Source organism: Tupaia chinensis, unplaced genomic scaffold (genome assembly GCF_000334495.1).
Source record: "Tupaia chinensis unplaced genomic scaffold, TupChi_1.0 Scaffold000573_1, whole genome shotgun sequence".
Classification (NCBI taxonomy): Eukaryota; Metazoa; Chordata; class Mammalia; order Scandentia; family Tupaiidae; genus Tupaia; species Tupaia belangeri.
This window is the reverse complement of record NW_006160087.1, coordinates 1,120,687-1,145,721: the sequence shown is the minus strand read 5'-3', so window position 1 is coordinate 1,145,721 and position 25,035 is coordinate 1,120,687. Positions and strand designations below refer to the sequence as shown.

Sequence of the window (25,035 nt, the reverse complement as noted above, 5' to 3'; positions counted from 1 at the left end):
GGAGCGGTTTTAGAGGAAGGCTGGGGTAGAAGAGTGAAGGGTGCAGCAGGTGAGGACTGAATGGGAGGAGCCTTGGAGGCAGTCAGTGGGGAGAACCCGTGGGACCAGAATTCGCAGAGGTACTAGAGGTTTGCCTCTCCCATGACATCTCCCTGTTTTGTTCAGCCCCACCCTGCCTGCCCCCTTGCAAATGGCCCAAACTGTTGAGCTCAACAGGGAGTCTCTCGCCAGGCTGTCAACTTGTCAAATGCTGGTTTCCATGTGAACCCCACCTTCCATGGTGAATCTGTGGGTGTCACATACCAACCACTGGATGGGGAGAGACTGGGAATAAAAGAGGTACAGGTTCAGGACAGCACCAAAGACTTCCATCAGGAGCAGAACTCTGCGAAGAGGTCGCAGGAGCAAAACAGAGACACAGCCATTGGGAAACCCCGGGTAGGTTAAGCTAAGAGAGCGGAGCACACATTCATAGCCCATGTAAAAACAGAGGCCAGGAGCGGGGCCTTGAACATTCAGAGTGAACCAGCCTCATCCCCAAGGATGGGTCCCGCCAGGATGAGGGGCCTCTAGAAGGGTCCAGAACGACTCCTTCCATCTGTCTTCCGGCAGCATCCGGCATCTGGTAGCTCCTCAGAGGTCGAGGACAGCATCTTCCGTCTGGTGCCCTTTGCAGGCCTGGCACAGTGCTCCCTGCAGACGAGGTACTTAGTACAAACCTGTTGCACGCGGTCAGACCCACGGGGGGCGGGCCAGCTGCCTGACCTCAGCTTCCCATACCCAGACTCTGCCAAGTCACGAGCCGAGTCGGAGCTGCGTGCCGACTGTGGACGGCGCCCGCTCGCTCCTGTTCCTCCCAGCTGTGGCTTCTGCTGTCTTTCTGAGAGCAAGCTCTGGCCCAGGAAGTGAAGAAGTCACACTGCTCCTCAGCAGGTAGAGGCCCTGGCCCTCGCCCGTCCGATGCTGGTCCTGCCAACTGCATGCAGGGCCCTAATCCTTCCCCACCGCTCCACAGCGAGATATGGGAGATGAGCTTTTAAAAGGCTGGTTATTTATGGCCTGGCTCCTGATGGATACAACAGATGTAATTTCATGGGCTTCATCAGAAGAGAACAGCTTCTTCATGGGACTTGAACAGTGTGAAGGGGCTGGGAAGGAGAGGGAAGCCCTGCCAACAGCATGCAGGGCCCTAATCCTTCCCCACCGCCCCACAGCGGAGCTCGCAATGCCATTTCCAACTCCGAGATATGGGAGATGAGCTTTTAAAAGGCTGGTTATTTATGGCCTGGCTCCTGATGGATACAACAGATGTAATTTCATGGGCTTCATCAGAAGAGAACAGCTTCTTCATGGGACTTGAACAGTGTGAAGGGGCTGGGAAGGAGAGGGAAGCCAGGGCGTCGTGAACCCGCAGGAAGGCGAGGCTCTGTGTCCGAGCCAGAAGAGGCCCACGCGCGTGCTGTGAGTCAGGCTCCACCTCAGCTGTTCTTTGAGCATCTCTGCCAGCTGGAGACCTTGACCTCGCCATGCTGCCGGTACTCTACGAGGATGAAAGCCCGGGAGGCAGGCCAGGCCTTCGCCACCCCACGTACGAGCCAAGGGCGAGCAGGCACTGTGATGTGGGTCCTGCCCGCATGCGGACCCCTCTGCTCTCCTCAGTGGTCAGGTCTCAGCTCAGATCCTCCCTCTTAGGTCACCCCCGACCTCCTATCTTACAACAGTAACTGCCATTCTTCCATCATCGTTGTTCATTTCCTCCACCGCACTCAGCCCGGTGTATTTTATTTGGTGATTATTAATGTCGGTCTCCCCGAAATAGACCCTAAGTTCCGCAGAGACAGCAGCCCATCTTCCTCCGCCATCGTGTTCCCAGCGCCAAGCCTGTGCCACAAGAGAACCTGGGCTGCTGCTTGGGAGAACACGTCGCAATGAAAGCTGTTGGTCATCAGGATGGGGAGGGCAAGGGGGCCGTGGCGATGGCGGGAGAGGTCCTGCCACAAAGGGCATGCTGCAGCTGGCAGGAAGACGTCTTCTCGGGGTCCCCCCAGGTCCTTCCTGAACACCAGACTTCCCAGGCACAACTACTGGTGCCATCTGACCATCCTCCCAGCCTCACCCGGGCTCAGTACGAGGAACCAAGATCAGCACGTCCCTGCAGCCGGCCTCCTCTCCCTCCTGCTGCCCCGTGTGCTGCAGACACCAGCCAGCATCGGCATCCCCCTGGCCTGCTCTTTCCTGTGTCCTGATAGGGTAAACGCCCCTCCACGTCCCCCTGGCTGCAGCCCTGCTCTGTTCTGTGTCCTGATAGGGTAAACGCCCCTCCACGTCCCCCTGGCTGCAGCCCTGCTCTGTTCTGTGTCCTGATAGGGTAAACGCCCCTCCACGTCCCCCTGGCTGCAGCCCTGCTCTGTTCTGTGTCCTGATAGGGTAAACGCCCCTCCACGTCCCCCAAGCCACAGCCCTGCTCTGTCCTGTGTCCTGATAGGGTAAACGCCCCTCCACGTCCCCCCAGCCACAGCCCTGCTCTGTCCTGTGTCCTGATAGGGTAAACGCCCCTCCACGTCCCCCCAGCCACAGCCCTGCTCTGTCCTGTGTCCTGATAGGGTAAACGCCCCTCCACGTCCCCCAAGCCACAGCCCTGCTCTGTCCTCTATCCTGATAGGGCACAGCTCATCGCCACTCGAAGGTCATCCCCTGTGGGACTCGCTGTCCCGTTCCCCAGCAGCACCTCCATTGTGACGGGAAGACTGACAGCTTTTGGAGGGTTGTCCTAGTTTTTGTCTTCCGAGTGGCAGCTTTTCCTGGGGTGAACCACCCCTCTTTCACTCCCAGACACAAGGTTTGGGTGGGGTTGGTGGTCAGGACACCTGGGCCCAACCGGCATGCCCAGTCCGGCCCAGCTGCAGGAACCAGTCTGCAGGGTAGAGACGCTCCCTCTCGGCCAGGACTGCGGAACAGGCAGGCGGGGAGCTGGCGGCCACCTCTGCCACATCACAGGGAAGCCTGCCTGAGAATGAAGACGGCAACACCAAGGAGCAAGCCCTAGGGGGGGGGACATTTGCACACCTTGATCCAGCAGTGCCTGGAAGCCCATCCTGGCTGGAGTCAGCTAGAGGGGGCTTTCTATTTCCTGAATCAGAAGCTTCCTAGCTGTTCCATTTCTCTTTTCAATCTGGAGGGAAACTTTTTCATACCTCTGAGAACACATGATATGGTGAAGCATTCATTAAACTCTCCCTCTCTGCCCTGACTGTGAGCGTCAGGCCCGAGGTCAGTGCGCGGTTACTATGTAAACATCCGCGGTGAGTAAACAGCTCCTTAGGGACCCAGGCCGTGCCTTTGTCCCTCCGGCACCTAGGAGAGCCTATTCCTAGGTGGGTCTCGACAAATGATTACGGAAGTAAGTAGGGGGAAGTAACAAAGAATGTAAATAACCTGAACCAATGGTTTGATAAAGTGCGTGCGAATGAATAAATAAGCGAATAGTTATTATTAGCAAGTCCCCATTGGCATGCTTTTCTCATTCCAAGTCTGCCTCTAATGGCTCCTGAATGAAATATCGAGTTAAAAGTCGCCCGAGATCAAATGCTTCTGGTTGGCTCGAAGTCCATGTGTAAAACGCCTAATAATTAAAACAAGGTCTTTCAAGAGCAGAAAGTGTTACCAGCAAATATTTCAAATCAAATGTCTGTAAAGTAGTTGGGGGTTTTTGTATCCCCACCTACAAAATCAAAGCAAATGAATGAGGGAGATGAAGTAAAGAAACCCCTCCAAGCCCAGTGGGGTAAGAGGAGGGGTGAATGGGAAGTCCGAGGACGAGACCCAAAGGGCTGGTTGCTGGACCCCTGGAGTAGGGCGAGTTGGCTTCCAAGGGCATCCTCCTCCCTAAATGCCACGCTGGCCACAGCCGCCGGGCAGGACCTGGCAAGTCCTGACCGGTAGGCAGCTCCTCCCATCCCTCTGCAGGTGGAAGGAGCTGCCTGGGCTCCAGGAGAGACACCAGGGCCCCGGGGGGTGGGGGGTGGGACCATCTTCCCTAGGGAACTCCTGCACTACTTCATCTTGGACCTGGGTCCCCGGGGTCTTTGGCCAGAGGCCCAGGAGCGGCCCGGAAGGAAGCCTGCCCTGCCCTCCTCTCCTACAGCAGAAGGGCACCCGCCCTCCATGGGATCACCTTCCTCCGGCTCTATTTGGTGGACCCAGGTAGGGAATTGACCTGGAGGTGTGGGGACACAGAGGAGGGGCAGGCAGAGCCCACATGGCCCGAGTGAGCAGAAAGGAAATCGTCGTATAGGGGAGGGAACAGGAAAGGGCTGGGATCCCTGCAGAGACCGAGCCAGAGTCCCACCGGGGAGGGGGTTTGGGCATGCCCAGGGTCTGCCCAGAATCCCACAGGTGGGACGAGCTCTGAACCCCACCACACACATCCCCCGGACACACTCTGAGGCCGGATTCCCGCTGGCCCCAGGACAAGAGTGCTATCTATTGGGGTGCAGGTCAGGCCCTGGCTCTGCCTACCCCTGCTGCAGGAGGACACTGTCACAGGGAAGGAGAGGGGAGAAGGAGAGAGAAAGGCCTAACAGAACCTCCAGCCACGTGGGCCCCGGAACGTGAGGGAGGCCAAGCAGAGAGAGGCCGCTCCTCTTCTCCCCCGTCCTGAGGAATGCCTTCTCCATAGCTCTGTCCTGCTCCAGGCTCGCTAGGCCCCTCAGGCCAGGGGCTGCCCCTGACTCCACGGTGCCCCCTGCGGAACCCCACACAGAGCAGCAGTGCCTGCTGATTCAGCAGAGTCTTCCTCTGTTTTTTAAATTTTTAAAAAATGTATTTAATACATTAAATCACTGTAGACCACTACAACTTGTGGATGAATTTACCAGCATGAATACACCCCACACCAGTCCAGATGAAGACATCATACACAGTATCGTCAGCAGACCAACCTCCATTTCTGAGTCTCTTAAATATCTGGCCTCTTGATTTCTCTCCTTGATTCCTTTCCCCTCCCTTCCCCTCCCCCACCCTCTTCTCCCGTCTCCAGTACCGACAACCGTTTTCCAGGCTTCTATATCCTCTAACCTTTCCGTTTCTGCCACAGAGTGCAGACAGACAGTATATATTAAGCGCAGACATGCAATGGATGGAAAAAGTGTGGCACATCTATGCTGCTCTGCCATAGAGTGCAGACAGGCAGTATATATTAAGCGCAGACATGCGATGGATGGAAAAAGTGTGGCACATCTATGCTGTGGAATATTACTCAGCCATAAAAAAGACCCCGGCATTTGATAGAAAGTGGACGAATATGGAAGATTTTTTTTTCCTGCTGAGTGAAGCCAGCCAGGCTATGAAAGAGAAACCCTGAATGTCCCCACTCAGTTTCTACCTCCCCTGCTCTCCCAACAAGGCAGCTACGTGCCAGTCTGGGCCTGGGTCCAGGCAGGGCAGTGGTGCTGCCCACGAGTCTGCAAAGCACAGCTCTGGGACGACAGCGCCAACCGAGTCTCTGGCTTTGCTGGAGGCCAGGCCCCTCCAGTCTGATCCATCTGGGTATCCGGACAGTTGCCCTGGAGCCCGGACCGGGTGGCGCAGACTGTGCTGCTAAGGCTGCCCTGGGCTGCAAGCCTCGGACGATGGCCACAGTGGGGCCACCAGGGCTGAGTCACTGGGAATGCTGAGCTTGCCCTTTCCCTCAGAGCGAGTCCTTGACTCTGGCCTGCCCAGGAATAATGGACCCACCCAGAGCCAGGAAGCGGTTTATGTTGAGCCCTCTCGACATTGGTAGGTCGAGAGGACGCAGTCCGCTTCTCAGATCTGGAACCTGAGACTCAGGTTAGCAAATTCCGGAGGTGACACGATCACTAACGGTGGATCTGGGCTTTGAGCCCGCGTCTCTCTGGTTCCCTGTCAGAGGCCAAGATGCAGCTCAGTGCTTGAGCCCAGGGGATTGCATGAACTCCTCACTGTTTTCTTGAGGGGGTGTCTGGGTTGCTCTTCCTCTTGTAGCCCAGAGGAGGATTCTGGAAAGACTCAAGTGGAGAGAGCTGAGCCCAAGACAGTGGGAGGAAAAGGGAGACTGTGGGCCTGCCGGCCTTCGCTTCGCTGTCTTCCTCCATGGACGGAGGGGTCGGCCATGTCATGGGCGGGCACAGGCAGGCATGGACAGAGGGGCCGGCGGTGTCATGGGCAGGTATGGGTGGACAGTCACTTCTGCATGTCTATGGCATGACCCTGAGACATTCCAGGGCTCAGCTCCCTGTGCCCCCCAGTGCCCTCCCTCTGAGAAAGTCCAGGGCCCCTGAGGATAGTCAGCAAAGGTGGGAGTATTTTCCCAGAACCGATGGGCAAGGATGTGGCTCTGTGCTGGTCGGAGCCACCTGACTAGGTCAGAGTGGAAGAGACTCCCGGCCCTCTAGAAGGCTCAGTGAGAGAAAACTTGCTCCTAAATTGGACCTGCGAACTGGAGTCAGGAATGTGTGTGTGCTGGGGGGTGGCGACTGGACAGCAGGTGTGTCCACGTGTGGGTGTGCACATGCGTGTCCACACAGGGTGTGTGAGTGCATGTGTAGCCAGAGAGCAGACCCCAGTCACCGTCCCGATTGTAACTCCCAGTCACACACATAAAAAGCAAGGAGCTGGAGGCGGAGTGAGTCTGAAGCATAGGGACCCTCTCCCCAAGTCGGGGCTACAGGGCCCTGTGCTCCGCAGTCACGGCCTTCTCCTGTTCCAATGTGCACTGTGGAGTCCCCATGGCTCGTCCTGGGCCAGCGCAACAGGAAGAACAAGGCCACCGACTGACGACAAGTGTCACTGATGTGTAGACGTTGCCCGGCTCTCCGGCTCTCTGCGTGCCAGGGCCACGCAGTGCCACCCAGGTGCCCCACGCCTGTCTCTCCATGTCAGCACAAGGTTAGCAAGTGATCGCTTCCTGCCACAGATCGGCTTCAAATTGTCCTTCGTTTTATGAAGCAACGGGCCGGGGAGCTGGCAGATCTGCTCCTGATATCCTTACTTGGAAAAACCATCACCACCATCGACACATCACGGCCGCTTTACTCGTCTGTGAAATTCCAACGACCAGGACTCCTAGTTACAATTCCCTGCTGCTGCCCCACGGGAGGAAGGGAAGAGTGTGGAAACTGAGTCAGGACTCCACTGACTCCTTCAAATCAGCAGGCACCTGCTCTGCAGGATGGGAGAGAGCCCCCGTCTTCTCGACAGGTGAAGAAATGCCCAGCGACTGAAATCCATCTTTCCTAACAGGACCTGTCGTCTGTCGGCGCTTTGGCACAGAGCTCGGGAAAACAGCCTGGACTCCGTGCATGGCAACAAAGGCAATCTGCTCATAAAACCAGCGGCAGGCAGCCATTCCCGCAGGGATCCGGATCCAGAAAGGAGAGGGCAGAGAGCGCGATTCCTCCCGGGATGGCCTGAGCCTGTGAGTTTGTTTACCCCTAATCGCTATGCAAGAATAAATTAGAACAACAAATGCATCCTGCCTGGCAGTGGTGACACCAACCCTGTAAATAATTATAATTTAATCTGCGAGCAAAGAGTTCTGAATGACTCCCCTAACGATTTCCTCTGCTTAATTCCTTCCCCACTGAGTGACTTAATAGGAAAAGGAATACGCTCTCGGATTTGTTTCACTCCAGAAGTCTGGACAATGTGCAGACCCACACCTGGAGGGCGGAAGCGGCAGGAGGCCATGTGGCCCACAATAAACAAGTGAGGGGAAGAGGCCTGGGGACTGGAAGGCAGGAACTGGGCTCCCGTCCCCAGAAACTTGGGTACAACCTAGCGGAGACCTGGTGAGTAAGCTATGCCACGGCCTTACAGGGGACTGCTACACAGCCAGGAATAAAACCATCAGAGCGCACCACCATGGCTCAGAAGACAGGCTTTGCAATCAGATTAACCTGGGGCTGAATCCTAACTGTGACCTCGAGCAAAGAGCATAACCTCTCTGGGCCTCATTTTTGTCCTCTGTAAAAAAAAAAAAAAATGAAGAAAATGCTACCTACGCCATAGTTTTCATGGTGATGAGATGAAATTACAGCTGCAGAGGGCTTAGAACCGGCCTGGTACACACTGGAAGTAAATGTTCAATAAATGAGATTATTATCACACCTACTCTCATTTGGAGGCATCTGTAATGATGTAGGAGACATTTTCATAACAGAGTGCCAAGCTGAAAACATGCATAGACTAAGATCCTAATTTTGTAATACTAAAATCTGCCCAAGCAGCCAGCTAGCTTGATCTAGGCCACGCCAAAGAGGAGCACATCCGAGTATGAATACGTGCTATTCACTTCTCCCCGCCTTGGTATGTTTTCCAAGTTTTCTACAATGAGTTCGGGTATCAGGATTACAGCCGTAACACAGGTATTTTACAGAAAGAGGCAGGTGGTCTGCTGACCTTCCGGCTGTGCGGGTCACTGGGCTCCCAGCTCAGAGAGGCCCCTCTGAAGTCTCACCCCCTCTCCTAGCTGGAATCGCCAGCCATTGTCCTGCACTGGTTCACAGGACACCCACCTCCACGGCGCGGCTTGATCTGGCTCACACATGCTTCTTAGTTCTCCCGTCAGGGAGATGATATGGCCAAGCGTATGACACCAAGGCTCTGGCTCCCAGGCCTGCTGGCCCTCTCACTGCAGCAGAAAAGATTCCCCAGGTACCATCGGTTCCCGAATCCAAGTCTCTGAGTGGGAGGAGCCCACCCCTACCCCTCTCAGACCATCACACTGCCTCCCCCCACAGGCTTGTGTGACCTTCTCACTGCTGTGGCTTGTGAATTTGTCCCAAATTCACGTGTCGAGGTTTGACTGTGAAGGCACTGAGAGGACTTCTGACACCTGCGTAGTACAAGGTGGAGCCCGTGGGAGGGGATTAGGGTGCGACCTCCATGACTCCTGGCAGGTTTACAGGAGGGAATAAGACAGGGACTCGCAGACAGAGCCGGGCTGCTCTCGTCCTTGTGGGGTGAGGCCTGGGACCCAGCAAGATGCCCCAGAAGTGGCCCTTGGGCCTTAGGCCTCCCAACTGCGTGCTGAATAACTGTTCTTTTAAATCACCCAGTTTCAGGTACTGTCGGCTATCTGCTATGGCATGGACTAGAGAACTCACCTAAAAGAAGCGCTCCTTAAAGGACGTCTGACTGGACCGGTGCTTCTACCACCACGAGGCCTGGCCGGCCCACTTCCACCCTCACTCGGGACCCTCGGTGACACTGCCCCGTGTGCCACGCCCGCCTTCACCATGGCCAGGCTTCCCCACGCTGCCAGAAGCACACCGGGTACACCCTGCTGCTGGCTCCTGATGTGCCGATGAAGGTCGCCGGACAATTCATGCTGGTAATGCAGCCACACGCCAGCACCCGACAGGTCTGTCCACCGACAGGAAGCTGGCGCTTCCCTAAGCGGACCTCGCCTTGGCTGCTCCATTAGCCCGAGCCTGGAGATGACCAGCAGAGGCCGGGACATCTTCCTCCAGTCACCCTTCCCTAACCGTCACAACCCGGCCTCCATGGGCACCCCGTGGAGGAGCTCCCACTCTGCAACAATGCGGACGAGAGGGAGAAGCCTGGGCCTTCCTTCGGCCCCGAGGCGCAATGCCTTTGGACGTTTCTCACAAAGCAATCCCCACCTCCGGTTGTGGCCCCTGCGCTGGTTGCCATCTGTCTTCCAGAGCAGAATGACATTCCCAGTCATTTTCCTGAGCCCTGTGCGTGCCCCGACCCTAGGACATCTTTAGTCCTCGCGCAAGTCACTTGACCAAGGCCCGCCATCTAAGTCTGAGCCAGGACATCGAAACCTCGGCCTGAACATTACGGTGGTGTCTCATTACGGTCCACGGAGAGACCCCATGGTGAGTGTGAGGGCAGAGGCCCTCAGCCTCCGGGTGCACAGCAGAGGACGGGGTGGGAGGAGGAGGACGGAGGAGGGAGGGGCGCTTACCAGAGAGAGGAGCCTTCGGTCCCCGTGACTTCCAGGAAGTCGTACCCGTCCTCCAGCTGGAAGTCATTGAAGACCAGCGCGATGGTGTCCCCCAGCTCGGCCAGGACGGTCCACGTGCAGTCCGCGTTGTTGTGGTACTCCGAGGGGAAGTGGGGGCTGGAGATGATGCCGCTCTGGCCCCGCAGGGTCCCACCACAGGCGTCGTCCGCTGTGGGCACAGAGACGAGAGGCTCATGGGAGCTGTCTGGCTGCCAGGCCCTGGCTTCAGCGTGGGCTTTGCCCATGAGGGGTGGAAGGGGTCCTGGAACACGACGCACAGGCAGCTCCAACAAGGCCCCGTGATAACGCTGCCAGACCCTTCCCGGGCCCCGAGCAGCACCAGGCACTGTGCTGAAAACTTCAGGTGTTACGGTTTTTACCCAGCAGCTAAAAGCAGCCACGGCTCAGAGAGGAGAAGCAGCCCGCCCTGGGTCACTCTAATGACTGGCTAGTGACCGTCGGGGCTAATGTCTGAACTGTCCCTAGAGAGCGTGCTCTTAATTGCTCCGTGATGACTAGGCAGGAGGAGAAATCAGCTGTTGCTGTCACATTGATTTCATGGTCATGACTGAGGTGAGGAGGTTTCTTCCTACTCGACCTTAGTAAAGCTCATCTGTGATGAACACAAACACAAAACAACTCAACACAGCTCCTGGGGGCAAAACTCAAAGGGTGTTCCAGGCCAGCTGTTTCAGGGCTCTGCGTCTCTGACCTGCCCCCGGACGCATCCTTCCCTCTGCCTGGGGTGCCCTCTGTCCAGTGCAGCTCTCCTTACGTGTCCACACCCAGCTCCAATGCCCCCTGTTGGAAGTGCCAGATTCCCTCACGTGTTCAGTACCTGCTCCCTCCTGAGCAGGAAGAGGTCTGCCTTCAGATTCAGAGCTCCACCTGTTCACGTCTGCCTTCCCTCGAGCCACCAGGAGCCCCAGAGGCAGGACCCTGTCTAAATGTGCACACGACTGGACCTGGGGCAGTGGGAAGCTCCAGCCCTCGGTATGCAGAGGGGAGAGATCCCAGGACTGTGCTGACAGTTGAACACTGGGTTCGAGGGACTGGGACCTCCATCCCTTATTTGCTGGGTGACCTAGGGAAAGTGACCTGGGTTCCTAAGCCTGCCCTCCGGGACCTTGTACGCAAGTCATACATACACCATGGCACGTGTACACCGGAAGAGGGACTAAACCGTAAAGAAAAGACAACGCAGCGTCAGGGCACTGCACAACGCTAACGACAGCTGGTATTGATGGAGCACTTACAACCCAACAGGCGCACTGTGGGCACCCTGAGTATTTCGTTTTATCCTTGCTATGACTCTGTAAAGGACCATTCGCAGGGGAGGAAACAAGTCCCAAAGAGATCCGGTCACTTGCCAAAGGTAACGCGCTCATAATGATGGAAGGAGCGAAGTTCCCAGCCCTGCTGCCTGCTTCCAGGGCTTAGCTCTTACTCAACACTCTTCCGCCTCCCAAGGATACAATTTGTACCTTGGGGACATAGATAAAGCAGCAGATAGTTGTACTTGGGTGAGTCAGTCTGGGAAGACTTTCTGGAGGAAGTGCCATTAGAGCTGGGTTTTGAAGGACAAATAGGAGTTTACTCATTAAAGAAGCAAAGGAAAGGCATTTCAAGCTGAGGGACCTTAATGTGCATACGCATAGAAATACAAACGTGCAAAGCATGTCACTAGACAGCTGTAGGTGGCGCATCCCGGGTGCATGCAGAGGAGTGACAGGTGGCGGTAAGGGAAATGCAGAAGGGGACAGAGCAAAGAGGATCTGGAAATGGGAATGAATTGGAAAGAAAACGGATCTCAGGGCCAGGAAGGTCTAGATTGGACGTAAGTGCGTCTCCCAGCCGTGTGCGTGACCTGGGGCGACCCATCTCTCGAAGCCCCAGCTTACTCCCCCATGGGACGGTGTGCTGATAACCGGGTGGGGCGACGCAAGCGTGCCTGCACTGGCCAGTGATGGACATCTAGTCAGATAAATGCTGAGTTTGCCCGGGCGGCAGCTGTGGCTGCGCAGGGCCGGTGTCAGGCCAACACAGGATTCGTAGGAGCGGCGACAGGGCCGGTGCTCCCGCGGGGCGCCCAGGGCTGGGGTCAGGCCAACACAGGATTCGTAGGAGCGGCGGGGCTCGAGATGAAGAGCTTCACTCCAGGGGCTCTGGGCCGGCTCCATCAACGCCATCCCACAGGGTCAGGAGAGCCGCGAGGCCGGCTCTCAGGGCCGGCTCCCTGGTACGCTCAAGAGCAGGGGTGGAAGGCCTTGCCCACAGTAGGTGCCCTGAATGTCCCCCCACACCCAGAGCTGAGCACCCCCTGCGCCAGACACCGGCTGGATCAGCCCTACGGGTCAGGGGCTTCCTGCCCTCGGTGCTTCTCTGAGACTGGGGGCGGGGGGGAGAGCAGGTGAACGGGCAATGGCAGCACAGGGCCAGCACAGTGGGGGACTCGCGGCACTATGGTTTCCACGGGAGGCCTGGAAGGCTTCATGGAGGAGACGTTTCTGTTGAGACATTCATTCATCTGTTCACTCGACAAAGGCTCTTTGAGCGCCACTGTGTCTCAGGTCTTGCTTTATAAGAGACGCTGGAGATTTGGCCATAAAAACACGCCCCCCTACTCTCACAGGGCGTGATTCTGGCGAGAGGGATAGGCAAGCCCAGGGGAAACAAACGCTCTGTGGCACACGAGGTGGCGGTAAGCGCAGGGGACGGGGCGCTGCCCCCTGTGCCGGGAGTGGGGCCGTGGGCATCTCAGACGGGGCGGGGGGAACTCGCTGAGAAGTTGATATTTGAGCCGGGGTGTGAAAAGGAAAGAAAGGCGTCTGTGGTTGTCTGGGAAGAGCATCTGAGGCAGGGAGCAGCAAACGCGAAGCTGGGGACGCAGGGTCCAGCGCTCTTCAAGAGCATGGCGAGACCCCAGGGCTTGGAGAGCGGGGCAGGGGGGTGGGGGGAAGCGGTAGGGACGAGGTCGGCGGGGCTGGGCCGGGGGCCTTGGAGGTCACTGTAAGGAGGCTGGCCTTTGCTCTGGTGAGATGAGACGCCAGCGGAGGCTTCTGAGCAGATGGCATGGCCTGCCGTGTGTATGACAGGATCCCTGGGCTGCCATGCCCACCCAGGCCCGAGAGGCCGGGGGCAGAGGCAGGGAGAGGGGTGGAGCTTGGACTGGGTGGCAGTGGGATGCAGTCAGTCGGCTGCATGTGGAATGCTGAGCCGGCAGGACAGACTTCACCAGAGGGCCACCAGCTGCCACCCACAGGGCAGAGCTGTCTTAGGCCAGAGCGAGGCCCGAGGGTGAGCGTGGAGGACTGTGAGCGTGCAGGGCAAGGCGGAAATGATGGCCAGGCTGGCCGGGAGGCAGGAGCTGCCCTGGGAAGCCCTCGCGTGCCATGGAGGAGCTGCGGCCTGCCCTCCTCCTGTCCTCCTCTGCCCCCCAGCCCCAGCCCCAGCCCAGGAAAGGGGACGTGAGGGGAGGCAGGCGTGCTGGGCCTGGCAGGGCCCTAATCCAGCCTGGCGGTGCAGCTACGTGGACGATCAGGCTGCACGGCGCTTCCACGCAGGTCCGCGGCAGGGCTATGTAGTGACACAGAGGCAGTCTGTCTCCTGATGTAAATAAATTCACCGTGCACACCACCAGGGAGATCAGCCGCAGGAGCCCGTCGGCACACAGGTGCCTTGTCACAGTCACTCCCAGCAAGCACTAGGCCTGCTGCTCCCAACACTCCTGCCCTGGCCCTGTCAGCCCAGGTGGGACAGTCTGCGGTCCCAGCCACTTGCTAAATCTCAGCTGCGAAGGGCGGGCCATGGAGCCCAACCCTTGAGCAGTGTGCTGGGGGAGAGGAGAGAGGGGGCCGGGCAGAGGACCAGGCAGGCAGGGGCCTGGGTGACAGGGCGAGCTCAGGAGTGCCCATGCCCACTGCGATAAAGGGCAGAGCTGCAGGGTCTCCATGGGAAACGGCGGGCAGGCGTCAACTCAGAAAGGAGGCCCTGCCGGCCTTGCTGGGGGGTTTGGATTCTGCCCTGCAGGTGCAGGAAGCCGGGGTAAGCATGAGAAGAGGGTGCTCAGCAGGAGTAAAAGCCCAGACCTGTTTAGAGAGACAGCTGTGGGCCCTGAGGAATGGACAGAGGGTGTGGTTTGTTGGAGACCAGAGACATGGGCAGGGCAGAGGTTGCTCTGACCACCAAAGCCCAAGCAGGCAGTGGCAGTGGGAAGAGGAAGGGATGCAGGAGGACTGGGAGTAAACGGGGACCCCTTCCTCCAGGAGAGGCAGCTCTGAGGGTGATGGCCTGGGGTGGTAAGGTTGCAGTCGGGGAGGAAGCGTTCCAGGGTGGAGCGGGCTGCCGGCAGAGTGGGTGTTACGGAGCAGGCAGACGCAAAGGCCCCGGGAGGAGGGGACAGGGGAGTGTGGGGATGGTGCTTCTAGAGCGGGGAGGCAAAAAGGGAGGCAGTGAGGCTGCCCCAGGGCAAGGGAGCCGTGGAGGGCTGAGCCACTTGACTCGCCTGGAGCAGTGTCTACCTGGGGGCCTTGGCCACGACCCACGTCATCTGGGTGGCTGGACTGGAGGACAGCAGGGAATCCAGAGGGGTAATGGGACTTGGAGCGATGAGAATGACCCACAGGCTCCTCCCACCTCCAGGCTGGACGGTGCACACCGTCGCAGACTCCTAAGCCATCCCTCCTCCCCCCTCCTCCCACCCACCTGGCCGTCTCCCCGGGTTCCTCTTGGGCAGTGTCAGGGCTGTTCACTCAGTTCCTCACGCCAGAGGCTCTGGGCACCCCCAACTCCTCTCGCACCCCACACCCAATGGGTGACCCAATCCTGTCTGTCCTAAGCGGCTCCAGGTTCTGTCTCTCGCCTTTGCCGCTGTCCTAAGCCTTATTCTGCCCCAGGCTGCAGCCTCTGCGAGGCCTCCCGCCTGGTCCCCAGCACCCCTACCTCCACCAGCCCGTCCGCTCTGCACGCAGAGTCATCATGATGCTGCGGGCATGGCCCTGGCCCCCACTCATGAGAACTCCCAGTGACTCCCACTGTCACTCAGGATGGAGCAGAATACCCTGAGGCTCATAGGGACCTCCCAGGGCCTTGCCTGGTACCAGTCCCTCGCCCACCCTCCTGCCCACGCCATGCTGACCCCTCACTCTGCCCAAGGGCCTGCTCTCTGGGCCTTCCTCTCCACTTGTTGGGCCTGACTGGCCCCTCTTAAGCCTTCAGGTACCAGGCTAAATATCGAGGGCCTGCGGAAGTGCTACCTTCCCTCTTTGGGCCTTCCTCTCCACTTGTTGGGCCTGACTGGCCCCTCTTAAGCCTTCAGGTACCAGGCTAAATATCGCTTCCTCCAGGATCTTTCCAGAAACAGACTACCCCCTTCCCTATCAGACACCTTCAGAGTACCGCATACTCTCCCATAGTTAATTATTTCCAATAATTAACTGACCAATGATGTCATCATTAATTTAACGTCTGGAGAGTAAACCCCACGAGGGCAGGGGCCATGCCTGTTCCGTCCCAAGCACCTACTGCATTTCCCAGCCTACAACAGACACTTGATAAATATCTGTTGAGCGGATACATGAGACAGGAAACGGAAGCTGGGAGGTTAAGTAACCTTCCCAAGCCCACAGGAAGTGGCCGAATCAGGAGTCCAGCCGTCTCCCAGCGTCACGACAGCGGTCTCCCCCACCACACGGCACCTCCCTGAGTGCGAGGCGTGCAGGGAGCCATCCTGGGTTCCCAAACACCCCAGAGGTCGATGACTTCTGGACCTGCTGGAAGGGGAGCTCGAGAGCTGCAGGCCAGAGCCACCTGCTCCTCTGAAGATGACACCCTGGCCATTCGAGCTGCCCCGCCTCTGGGGCTCCTCCGACGCCCTCACCCTCCCACCATCCTGCTTTGATTGAAGATGCTGTAAAAGCTGTTTGGAGGTTTTCTCACACTTTAAACAAGGTACCGTATTTCATGGTTACAACTTTGGAGTCATAAAATATAACCTTCCGCTGACACCACAGTCCTAAAATGTTCATTTACACTTTCACCTTCTCCAGCCACGGGCGCTGGCCCAGCCACGAACCCATGCATATCCCACGGTGCAGGCGTGCTGCGCCCACGGTCGCCTTCCTAAGTTTATGACTTTATTTATGATCGACGTTAAGTTCTACTGAAATCTCTTCAATTAACCACAATTTCAGAGAACTGTCTCTCAGCCCCCTTCAATGACTGTAAACTCCACAACAGCTCACGGATTTCAGGAGACTGCACTCTCGCCCCATTTCAGGCCGCTGCAGTGCACCATCTCGGATGCCAGGAGCCCCAGGGTCCTCGGCGCTGGGCTCCGGCCCATCCTCCCTCCTCAGACCCACTCAGCCTCTGAGGAAATGAAGACGCTAGTAGGCCGAGGCAGAGAAGTCGCCATCTCGCAGCTCAGCACGAGACCGAGAGCCATGGCAGGAGTGCTCCAGAGCTGCACCTCCCCGTCCCTTCCCCGCTGGGAGCAAAACCCTGCTCACCCCCGTTCCATCCCCTCTTGTTGGAGGCTCTAGACTCTGCTCCTTTCTCCTTGGCTTCGTCAAAGACTCTCCTGCTGAGAGTAAGAAATGGCTGGCCGAGCACCCTGAGTGGGTGGGGGGGCCCCGCTCAGCTCTGCCGGGCTGTGTGGACGGCTTGGCTCGGATCCTGGGTCCACTAGATACAGCAGGCACGAGGACATGCACCTGCGGTCCCTGCTGACTGCAAGGCTGCGGGGAGGGTCGCAGCATGGTCACACCCTGTCGGAGTACCTCTCTCTCGTCAAGACGGAAACACGACCCAATCGTGAGAACGTCATCACTGCCCCAGGCTCCTTCCCCAGAGACTGCCACCGAGGCCTCCCCGTGAGGGGACGAGGCAGCAGGACGTGCTGTCCGACGCTCACCTCTTCCCTACTGAGCGTTCGCTGTGGGCAGGCGTGGGCTGACCGCTTCCCGTGCAGCTTCTCGTTTAATCTCCAAGTACCCTCACCCTCAGTCCACAGGTGCTGAGACCTCCAGAGGCCCAGAGTTTGGAGAACTACCCCCCCAGTCCCACGGCTACTCAATGTCGGAGCCAGGCTGACCCCAGGGCACTGACCCCAGACCCAGGCCATCGCCCACTATTCCTCTCTGCCCAGGCCTCTGTCACCACAGGGCCTGACCCAGCAGGCGGTGCTAGGCGAGCCATGGCAGGCATCCTTTGTAAGAAGGAAAAGTAGCTCCTAGACCCTGGCCATCCCCTGAAGCAGCATCGGCCCCACCGCCAACCTCGGCTTCTCTTTTTCGGCTTTCCTCCTCAGACAGGTGAAGAGGAAGGATGGGGGGAGCCACAGAAAACAGGCAGTACCTGGCCGGTGGGCAGAGGCAGGCTGGAGAGCTCTGGACGTAGGGTCGCTGCGAGGCTCTGCCACAGGTCACAGGTCATCCCCTGCCTTCCACAGACAGTGCTGGTCAAGACCGTGGCTCTTAGGCACATGGACTTGGGTTGGCTCCCGCTCCCGACACTCTCTGGTCGTCTGACCACAGAGCACCTGACCCCTCTGGGCCTCAGTTTTCTTGCATGTGGTGGGGATAACAACACTTTAACTCCTAGGGGCTTTATGCGGAAATGAGCTTACGCTGGCCTGCTCCATACATGCTGGCCAGTGTGGCTGTGGCAGTAAGAAACAGTGACCGCTAAGTTGCATGCCCTTGTGAACACGGCCCTCTTCCACGCGCTCAGCATTTACCAACTGGAATGCCACATCTCCCTTCGGAGTTAAGTACTGTTATCATTCCCATGTACGGAAAACTGACGCACAGAGAGGCTGAGCAACTGGCCCAAAGCCACGCAGCTGGTGGGCGTGAGTGACAGGGAAGGCCAGGGTTTGGATCCAGGTGGGCTGGACTCCATCCAAGCCCAGGGAGTGAACTGTCCCACAACAGTAAGTGTGATGGCGAGGGGGCGGAAGAGCTGGTGGCCCTGCAGCAGCAGAGGGACCCTGTAGTGAGGGTGGCATTGGGTAGCCGTGGTCTAGCCAGGGCCCTGGCGATCAGAACCACTCACAGTCCACACTGTGCCTGGCGTGGCGTGTGGTGGCTTAATTTGACAACATGATGGGGCCCAGCCTGCAGGGCCCAGGCCGTCGCTGCTATCCAGATGGCTGACCTAGGTCTCTCATGCTGCTCCTAACTTGGGACTCCTCTTCACGCCCCACCAACAGCTGCAGAGTGATGACCTCCTCCCGGCTGTCTCCCAGGCATCGGAGATGTTCCGGTCGAAGCCAACTATCCTGATTCTCTTTAGGGAACGTGGCCTGCGCCCGTCCTGGTCATCAGTATCCCGACTCTCCCAGCCAGCCCTCCAGAAGGAACGAGGGAGTCGAGCTCGACCCTGGTTCCATCGGCACAACGTCCCATCCGGCAGCGAGGCCTGGTGGCCGCGGCCCCAGCAGGAGTCCCCAAGTGCACAAGCTCATCCCCACCACGGCCCCCTCAGCAGCCGCCTCCTGACTGGTCTCTGCACCTTCTCATTTAATCTTCAAACCGCCTAAAAGGACAGACGCAATCACCTATAATCTACGGGTGAGGAGATGGAGGCTCAGAGCTTCGAGAACTTTCCCACAGCCACACAGCTAGTAACTGGTGGATCCAGGACACGGACTCCAGACCCACACAGTGCCCCTTGCCCGACTACAATCCCTCCCCCTCCCGGCACCCAGAATGAACTTTTTAAAACACGAAGTCAAACTGTACCATTGTGTTTCGAGTCCCCGCTGGCTGCATTCTGCATACAGGCCAGGCTGGCCTTCCTCCTCCTCAGCACAGCCTGCCCGCCTGCCCCAGCCTCGCCCTCGGCCACACGGACCCGCTGGCTGTGCACGCTGAGCTCTCTCCTGCCTCAGGGCCCTCGCACTTGCTATTCTTTTCCCTGGGAACACCCTCTTCCAGGTGTTCACGTGACAAGCTCTTTCCTGTTCTCAGGACTCAGTCCCAGTGCCACCTGGTCAGAGGCCTCTCCACCTAAAGGAGGCTTCCTCGTCACGGGCTACCTCGTCCCCTCCCTATTTCTGTCACCATGGGAATGTGTCCGTTTGGCATCTGTTTTCTGGCTCCCGTAGCCAGGATGCAAACCCCATGGCATCATGGAATCTGCCCTCCGCTGTGGTCCTCCGGGTCTAGAATGGCACCTGGCATGTCCTGGGCAGCTGGTAAATAACAGCTGGGTCAGCGACTGGCACACACCAGGCACACACCAGGTACACACCAGGCACACACGAGGCACACACCAGGCACACACGAGGCACACACCAGGCGCTCACCAGGCGCACACCAGGCGCTCACCAGGCGCACACCAGGCACACACCAGGCACACACCAGGCGCTCCGGAGACAGCCACTGAAGGGCAGGGTGGATGGACGAGGGTGCGGTCGGCCCTGCAAGGCGGCTGAGTGTCCCAGCTTGAAACCCAGAGGCAGCAGCACGCCGGCCGCAGTCCACGCGCCTCCCCTGCCCCGCACCTCTGCTTCCCTTTCAGTCTTCAGGTCCTCCCCGGGGCCAGAGGCGTGGGAACGCACCCGTAGCCTGCGCCTCTGCAGCCCAGATGCCTGGCTCCCAGCTCCGGCTGCAGCCTGCAGTGTTCGGCTTGAACCCCACAGGCCAAGCGTGCCTTGCCCAGGCCGGCGTCCTCTCTACCTGCCTCTCTGTCCCCGGTGCATCTGACTTCTGTTCCTCCCTCAGGCCGCCTTTTTAGATCCAGGGCCCATATCCCTCCCAAGTCCGAGGCCGGCTGCTGAAATCCACGTGGATCCAAGAAGTGACAGAACGCTCAGCACCTCCCAGGGCCCTCTGCCTCTGAAAAGGTGCCCAGAGTGACACAGGCGGAAGGGTCCCAGGCCCTTCTCCCTCCCAGCCAGACCAGGCCTCGATGGGCAGATCCCCGGGGTGGGCCTCATGCCTGCTCTGATCCCCGCCGCTCTGTCCTGTATGGCTTAGTCTGCAGCGTCCCCCGCCCAGGCCCACTGCAGCCAGACACGAGGATTCCTGGATGACAGGGCCGCACACAGCTCTCCGATCTGCTCCGGGAGCAGGAAGAGATCGTGTCGTGCAGCGCTGCCGGGCAGGCGGGGAACCCAGGCCAGGAATTTCCGTCTAGGCCTTGTGTGCCTGCAGACACAGATGGCGAATTAGAAGCAGCCAGCCGGCCGTTCACGCAGCAAACATTTACGGACCACTGCCCGGGGGGTGAGGTTATCCACTCACAGGCGCGAGCCCTCGAGAGTTCCACACAGGGGAAGAAAGGCCAAAAGGCTTTCTAATCCTTCCCGAGCGTGAACCCAGTAACTCTGGCACGATGACGGCCCTGGCACGGCACGGGCACATGGCACGCACCCTCGCTCCCACTTAGCTTGGCCTCCTCAGGAAGGCGAGTCTGGAAAGTCTCCTTTATAAAATCACCGACATCACTCGGGACGTGTCTCAGGATGGTCTTGCCACTTGGGGCCAGTTAGAATAGAGGAGCCTGAGCATAGAGCTGGGGACGCCAGGGGCTCCCAGAGCTGCAGAGCCCTTTTACGCCCTCCTGTCTCTGAACAGAGCCACCGCACAGCCTCCTCGGCAGCAAGGAGTCTCCCAGCCCCAAGCGCTTCAGAGAGCAAGACCCGACATCCTCAGCGGGCTCCCCGGCACGTTCGAAGGGAGCACTCGGCTGTGGGCCAGTCGGAGCTGCTAAGAGAGGGCCAGGAGACAGACTAGAAAGGCTGGCCTTGGACTCTCTTCCAGGAGCCCGTGCTCCAGGCTAAGGAGCCCAACTTGCACCGTCAGTGATTAAGAGCTCTGGGGACCTGACCACGGGAGCTCTGTCGCTTCTGCGTCTGGGAAGGTCGCTCAGAGCAGAGCAGCAGGGGTGAGGGGCGGGGAGAGACCGGAGGATGGCCGCCCTCAGAGGCACACCCGAGAGACGAGGTCCTCCTCGGGGTGGACAGGTGTGGAAGGGCGGGCCAGTGCAGAGGGACACGGCACAGACGGCGCAGCGAGTGAGGGAAGCAAGAGCGGGTGTCCAAGGCACAGGGCAGGCCACCCTGGGTGGTGACACTTCACCGCACCCGGGGAGGCAGTGAAAAGGGCACGTCCAGGGAGAACTGAAAGTCAGACTTTGCACGTGCCGAGCTCGAAGCACGTCACAGGGGGAAGGGCTGGGTCAAGGGCTCAATATCCACACGGCCTGAAGCTCAGGACAAAGGGTGGGGTCGGGGCAGAGGTCAGAGAGCCGCCCCAAATAACATCCAGGCCAGAGCGCAGGTGAAAAGGTCCAAGAGCTGCAGGGGTCCCCAGGGAGAGTCCGAGCCGGGCCCTCCGGCATTTACGGGGAAGAAGGGGAAGGACCATCCTCCTTTGAGAAGCTGAAAGACCCGGGAAACTAGGGTGCCCCTACCCACGAATGCCAGGGCGACTTGAACGCTGGGGAGTGGTCTGCCCACCCCTTCCTCCCCCGGGAGGCCAGCCTCTCTGCCTCCTGGTCTGCACACACAGACACCGAGCTCCAGGCTGTGGCCCAAGAGCCGGCGCCAGAGTTCCTGGCGGGGCAAGAGTCTTTTCGTTCAGGAAGATGCCAGCCTCCACCTCAGTCCAGGGTGGGGACGGAGAATCAGCCGGAGCAGATGGCAGAGCCAGAGGAAGAGCTCTCGCACCCACAGAGCTGGGCCAAGTCAGGAATGGGGCAGCGGCGCAGGTGGCATGGAGGTGGGAGAGGCCGGAGAGAGGGGACAGGGAGCCGTGCACAGCACGGGGACCTGGGGTCTGCCAAGAAGGAGCCAGCAGGCCCTCCAGGGAGCAGGGGCCACCAGCCTCAGCTCCGGATGGGTCCGACTAGCACTTGAAGTCATTCGCATTTTCTGGCTGGGATGGGAAGCCCCCACGTTGCCAGTAACTTTCCATAAAGGCCATGCTACATGCAGATACCTTCCTTAGCGGTTTGCGTGGGCATGGGTCTCAGGCTGGGTGAGGAAAATGGGGCCATGTTCCTGCCCTAAGATGGCAGTGCGGAGCCAGGGAAGGGAGGCACGGTGGCAAGTTTATGGCTTAGAGAGCGCTCAGGCTGAGGAGGTTTCCTCAGACGCCACGCCAGGAGGGAGAGCAGGCGCCTGCCGCTCCAGCACAGGATACCGGCCGGCAGAGCCCTGCCCATCGGCACGTGTCCCTACATCTCGTCTGGTTTCAGTTTCTGGCTTGAACAAAAGAGCATGATATTTATAGTGGTGCAAAGAGAGGTGTGTCTTGAGTTCATCAAGTTGATTTCATCCCCCATCACGTTCTATTCTGTTCTCACGTCAAACTGACACCCTCTCTGGAAGACCGGGATGTGATGTCGACCCAGACAGCCCCAGGACAGGGGTGGCGGGAATGCTGTCAGGACAGGCAGGTGCAGCAGGGCGGGCTGTGTTACACACCTGTGTGCAGGGACCAACGCCTCACCTGACAGGTTTGGTCATGCGTGACGAGAGGCATGTCCTGAGTTAGAAATGGGGCCGGAGAGGACGAGACTTAGGGAGAAAGGAAGGAAGGATCAACACGCTGAGGCCGACACTGTCAGCTGAGGAGGGTGAAGTCAAGTGTCAGCTCAGGTCAGCTGGTGGTGGCTTTGCCTGTGGGGAGGGAATTCATGGCTGCGAATGGCCTCAAGCAGAAAGGGTGCTAGGATCAATTAATCATGTCTGCCGTGGGAGTGGGAGGAAGGGTACAGGTATACTTGCCAAGTACTTTCCATGCCTGGTGTTGATAAGAAAAAGTGTGCATATGGCAGGGGAGGGGGCTGCTTATCCTCAGAGCTAGTCTTTTCATACTAATTACAGAAAAGCTCTTTCCAAAAGAACAGAATGTAAACCAAAGGAGGAGCTCCGTGCTCCAGTCGTTTCTCAACCCCTTGAAATGCTCTTCTCAGACTGGTGCTGGGTATCCTGGATCCACGGAATTCAAAGATGAGTTTGAAGCAGAAAGGGCTGGTTAGGGGGGCAAACGATTGCTGGGGGCCAAGGGACGTAAGTGCTAAACAGTTCCCATCGGATTTGGGAACAGGATGCAGAAAAGGGGAAAGACCCATCCACAGAGGACCAGGTGGGAACTCGGAGGAGACACAGGCTGGGTGGCTCCGTCAAGGTGCCGGGCGCTGTCGGCCGCACAGGGAAGCCCCACAGCGTAATGAGATGCTTTTCGAAGGTGATTCAAAATCATCTACAAACATCACAACCTCCATTTAGGCACATAGTTAGAATATGTACATATGCCCAATATGTACTCAAAAAATGGGGAGGAAAAGCATAAAAAGCACGGTCTAAGTGGGTAAATTTAAGCTCTCCATTCTCTTCTGTATTTTCTAAGCTGTTAAAAATGATCAGCATTACCTTATTATCAGCCAAGCGCCAGTGGAGGTTATTTTAGCGTGAGTCTGAGTAGACGAGTGGGAGGGGGTGAAGACTGGGCGGGCAGCAGGGTGGCCAGCACCCGGTCTGTGGACAGGGGTTCCCAGGGTGCGAGGCTTTCGGAGCTACACTGACAACGCCTCCATCAAGTGTGGACAGGCCGGCACCCGCGCTGGAGGCCGAGGCAGCATAGCAGTGGAGAGAGGAGGTTTTGAGGGGAGGGCGGAGTGAGGGCCGAGAGGTTTGGAGCATAAATGGAGGCGGAGAGGAACCGTTAGCTGGGGAGAGAGGCTGGACTCACAGGGAAGAGAGTAATTGCTAGGTGTGCTGGGTAGGAGAGCTGCCTGGGAAGAGATGCATGCTCTGAGCAGGAGACGCTCCCTCGGAGACGGGAGGGCAGGAGGGAGGCCAGGCTGGTTAGAAACACGCTTGCTGACACAGGGGAAGGAGACTGAGGGAGTGCACGCCTGAGAGCTGGGAGCCAGGTCAGGCTGGGAAGCCCCTGAGAACTTGGTGTTGCCCACAGTGGGTACCCCATGCCCTACTGGGGTGGACGGTGTAGCTTTTCCCCTAGGAGTCGCATTGGAAACTCCGCATCCCCTCCCAGCTGCCACACACCCCGTGACCCCGCTGGGGCCACTCACCTCTGCAGGAGGGCAGGGGGAAGTCCCACGTGGCACTGTTCTCGGAGCCAGCGTGGCAGGTGAGCACGGCGTGGCCCTCCAGGAAGAAGCCGGGGTTGCAGCTGTAGCGGACCTTGTCGCCGAGGTTGAAGGTAGAGCCCTGCTGGACGCCGTTGGGCAGCCTCCCTGGGTTCCCGCACGTGTGGCTGGGGAGAACTGCGGGAGAGAACCATGCAGGCTGTGAGCAAGGCTCGAGCCCGGATGTTCAGCCGTTGGGCAGCCTCCCTGGGTTCCCGCACGTGTGGCTGGGGAGAACTGCGGGAGAGAAGAACCATGCAGCCTGTGAGCAAGGCTCGAGCCCGGATGTTCAGCTTCCCAGCAGCCCGCAGGCCAGTCCCCCCAGGACTCGCTTCTTCTCTGCAGCACGGGGCTGACCACCGCTGGTCTGCTCACCTTCCAAGGAGAGATTTCTAACAGACATGCAGTTCTCTGGCCTTTCCTAGAGTGAAACCCTGGAGGAGGGTTTCATCCAAACGGACCATGAAGGAGGCATTCCCAAGGACATCGCTAATCTCTCGAGCATGGCTGTCCTGATTGTGGACTCCACGTTTCCCCTAACCGACAGCATGGAACGGCCCCAGAGCTGGAACGGAGCAGGTGCTCGTGCACACCAAGGCCCTCTCTTTCACGTGTGGTCCGCCTGGCAGCCAGAGGGAGACGTTAACCCAGCAGGCTCCAGGCAGCTAGAGAGGCTGGTGAACGCCGGAGCTGGCAGTGAGGTGGGAAGAGGAGAAGTTCTCGTCAGCCTGGCTCGTGCAAAGGACAAACTAGGAACGGAGAAAGTGAGGGCCGAGCGTAACTAGAGCCAGATCAGCCACCACCAGCTGCCAGTCTGCTCGCCTGATCCTAAGGAGGTGGCCTTGGCAAGGGGAGGAGACTGTCTTGGCCGCCGGTTAGGAGGGAAGGGGGACACAGCGCCGTGGACCGTCGGGCACTGGGTTTTGTGTTCCCGC

The 25,035-nt window shown here is 58.6% G+C and overlaps 1 protein-coding gene across 1 annotated transcript in view; it reads right to left on the bottom strand.

Moving 5' to 3' along the window:
- The window catches only part of CSMD2 (CUB and Sushi multiple domains 2), a 565,338-nt gene that overhangs the window by 387,516 nt on the left and 152,787 nt on the right, over nucleotides 1-25,035 (bottom strand). The window contains 2 exon segments of the mRNA XM_027775561.1: nucleotides 9,956-10,163; nucleotides 24,044-24,238. Coding sequence (XP_027631362.1) covers nucleotides 9,956-10,163; nucleotides 24,044-24,238 — 403 coding nt within the window.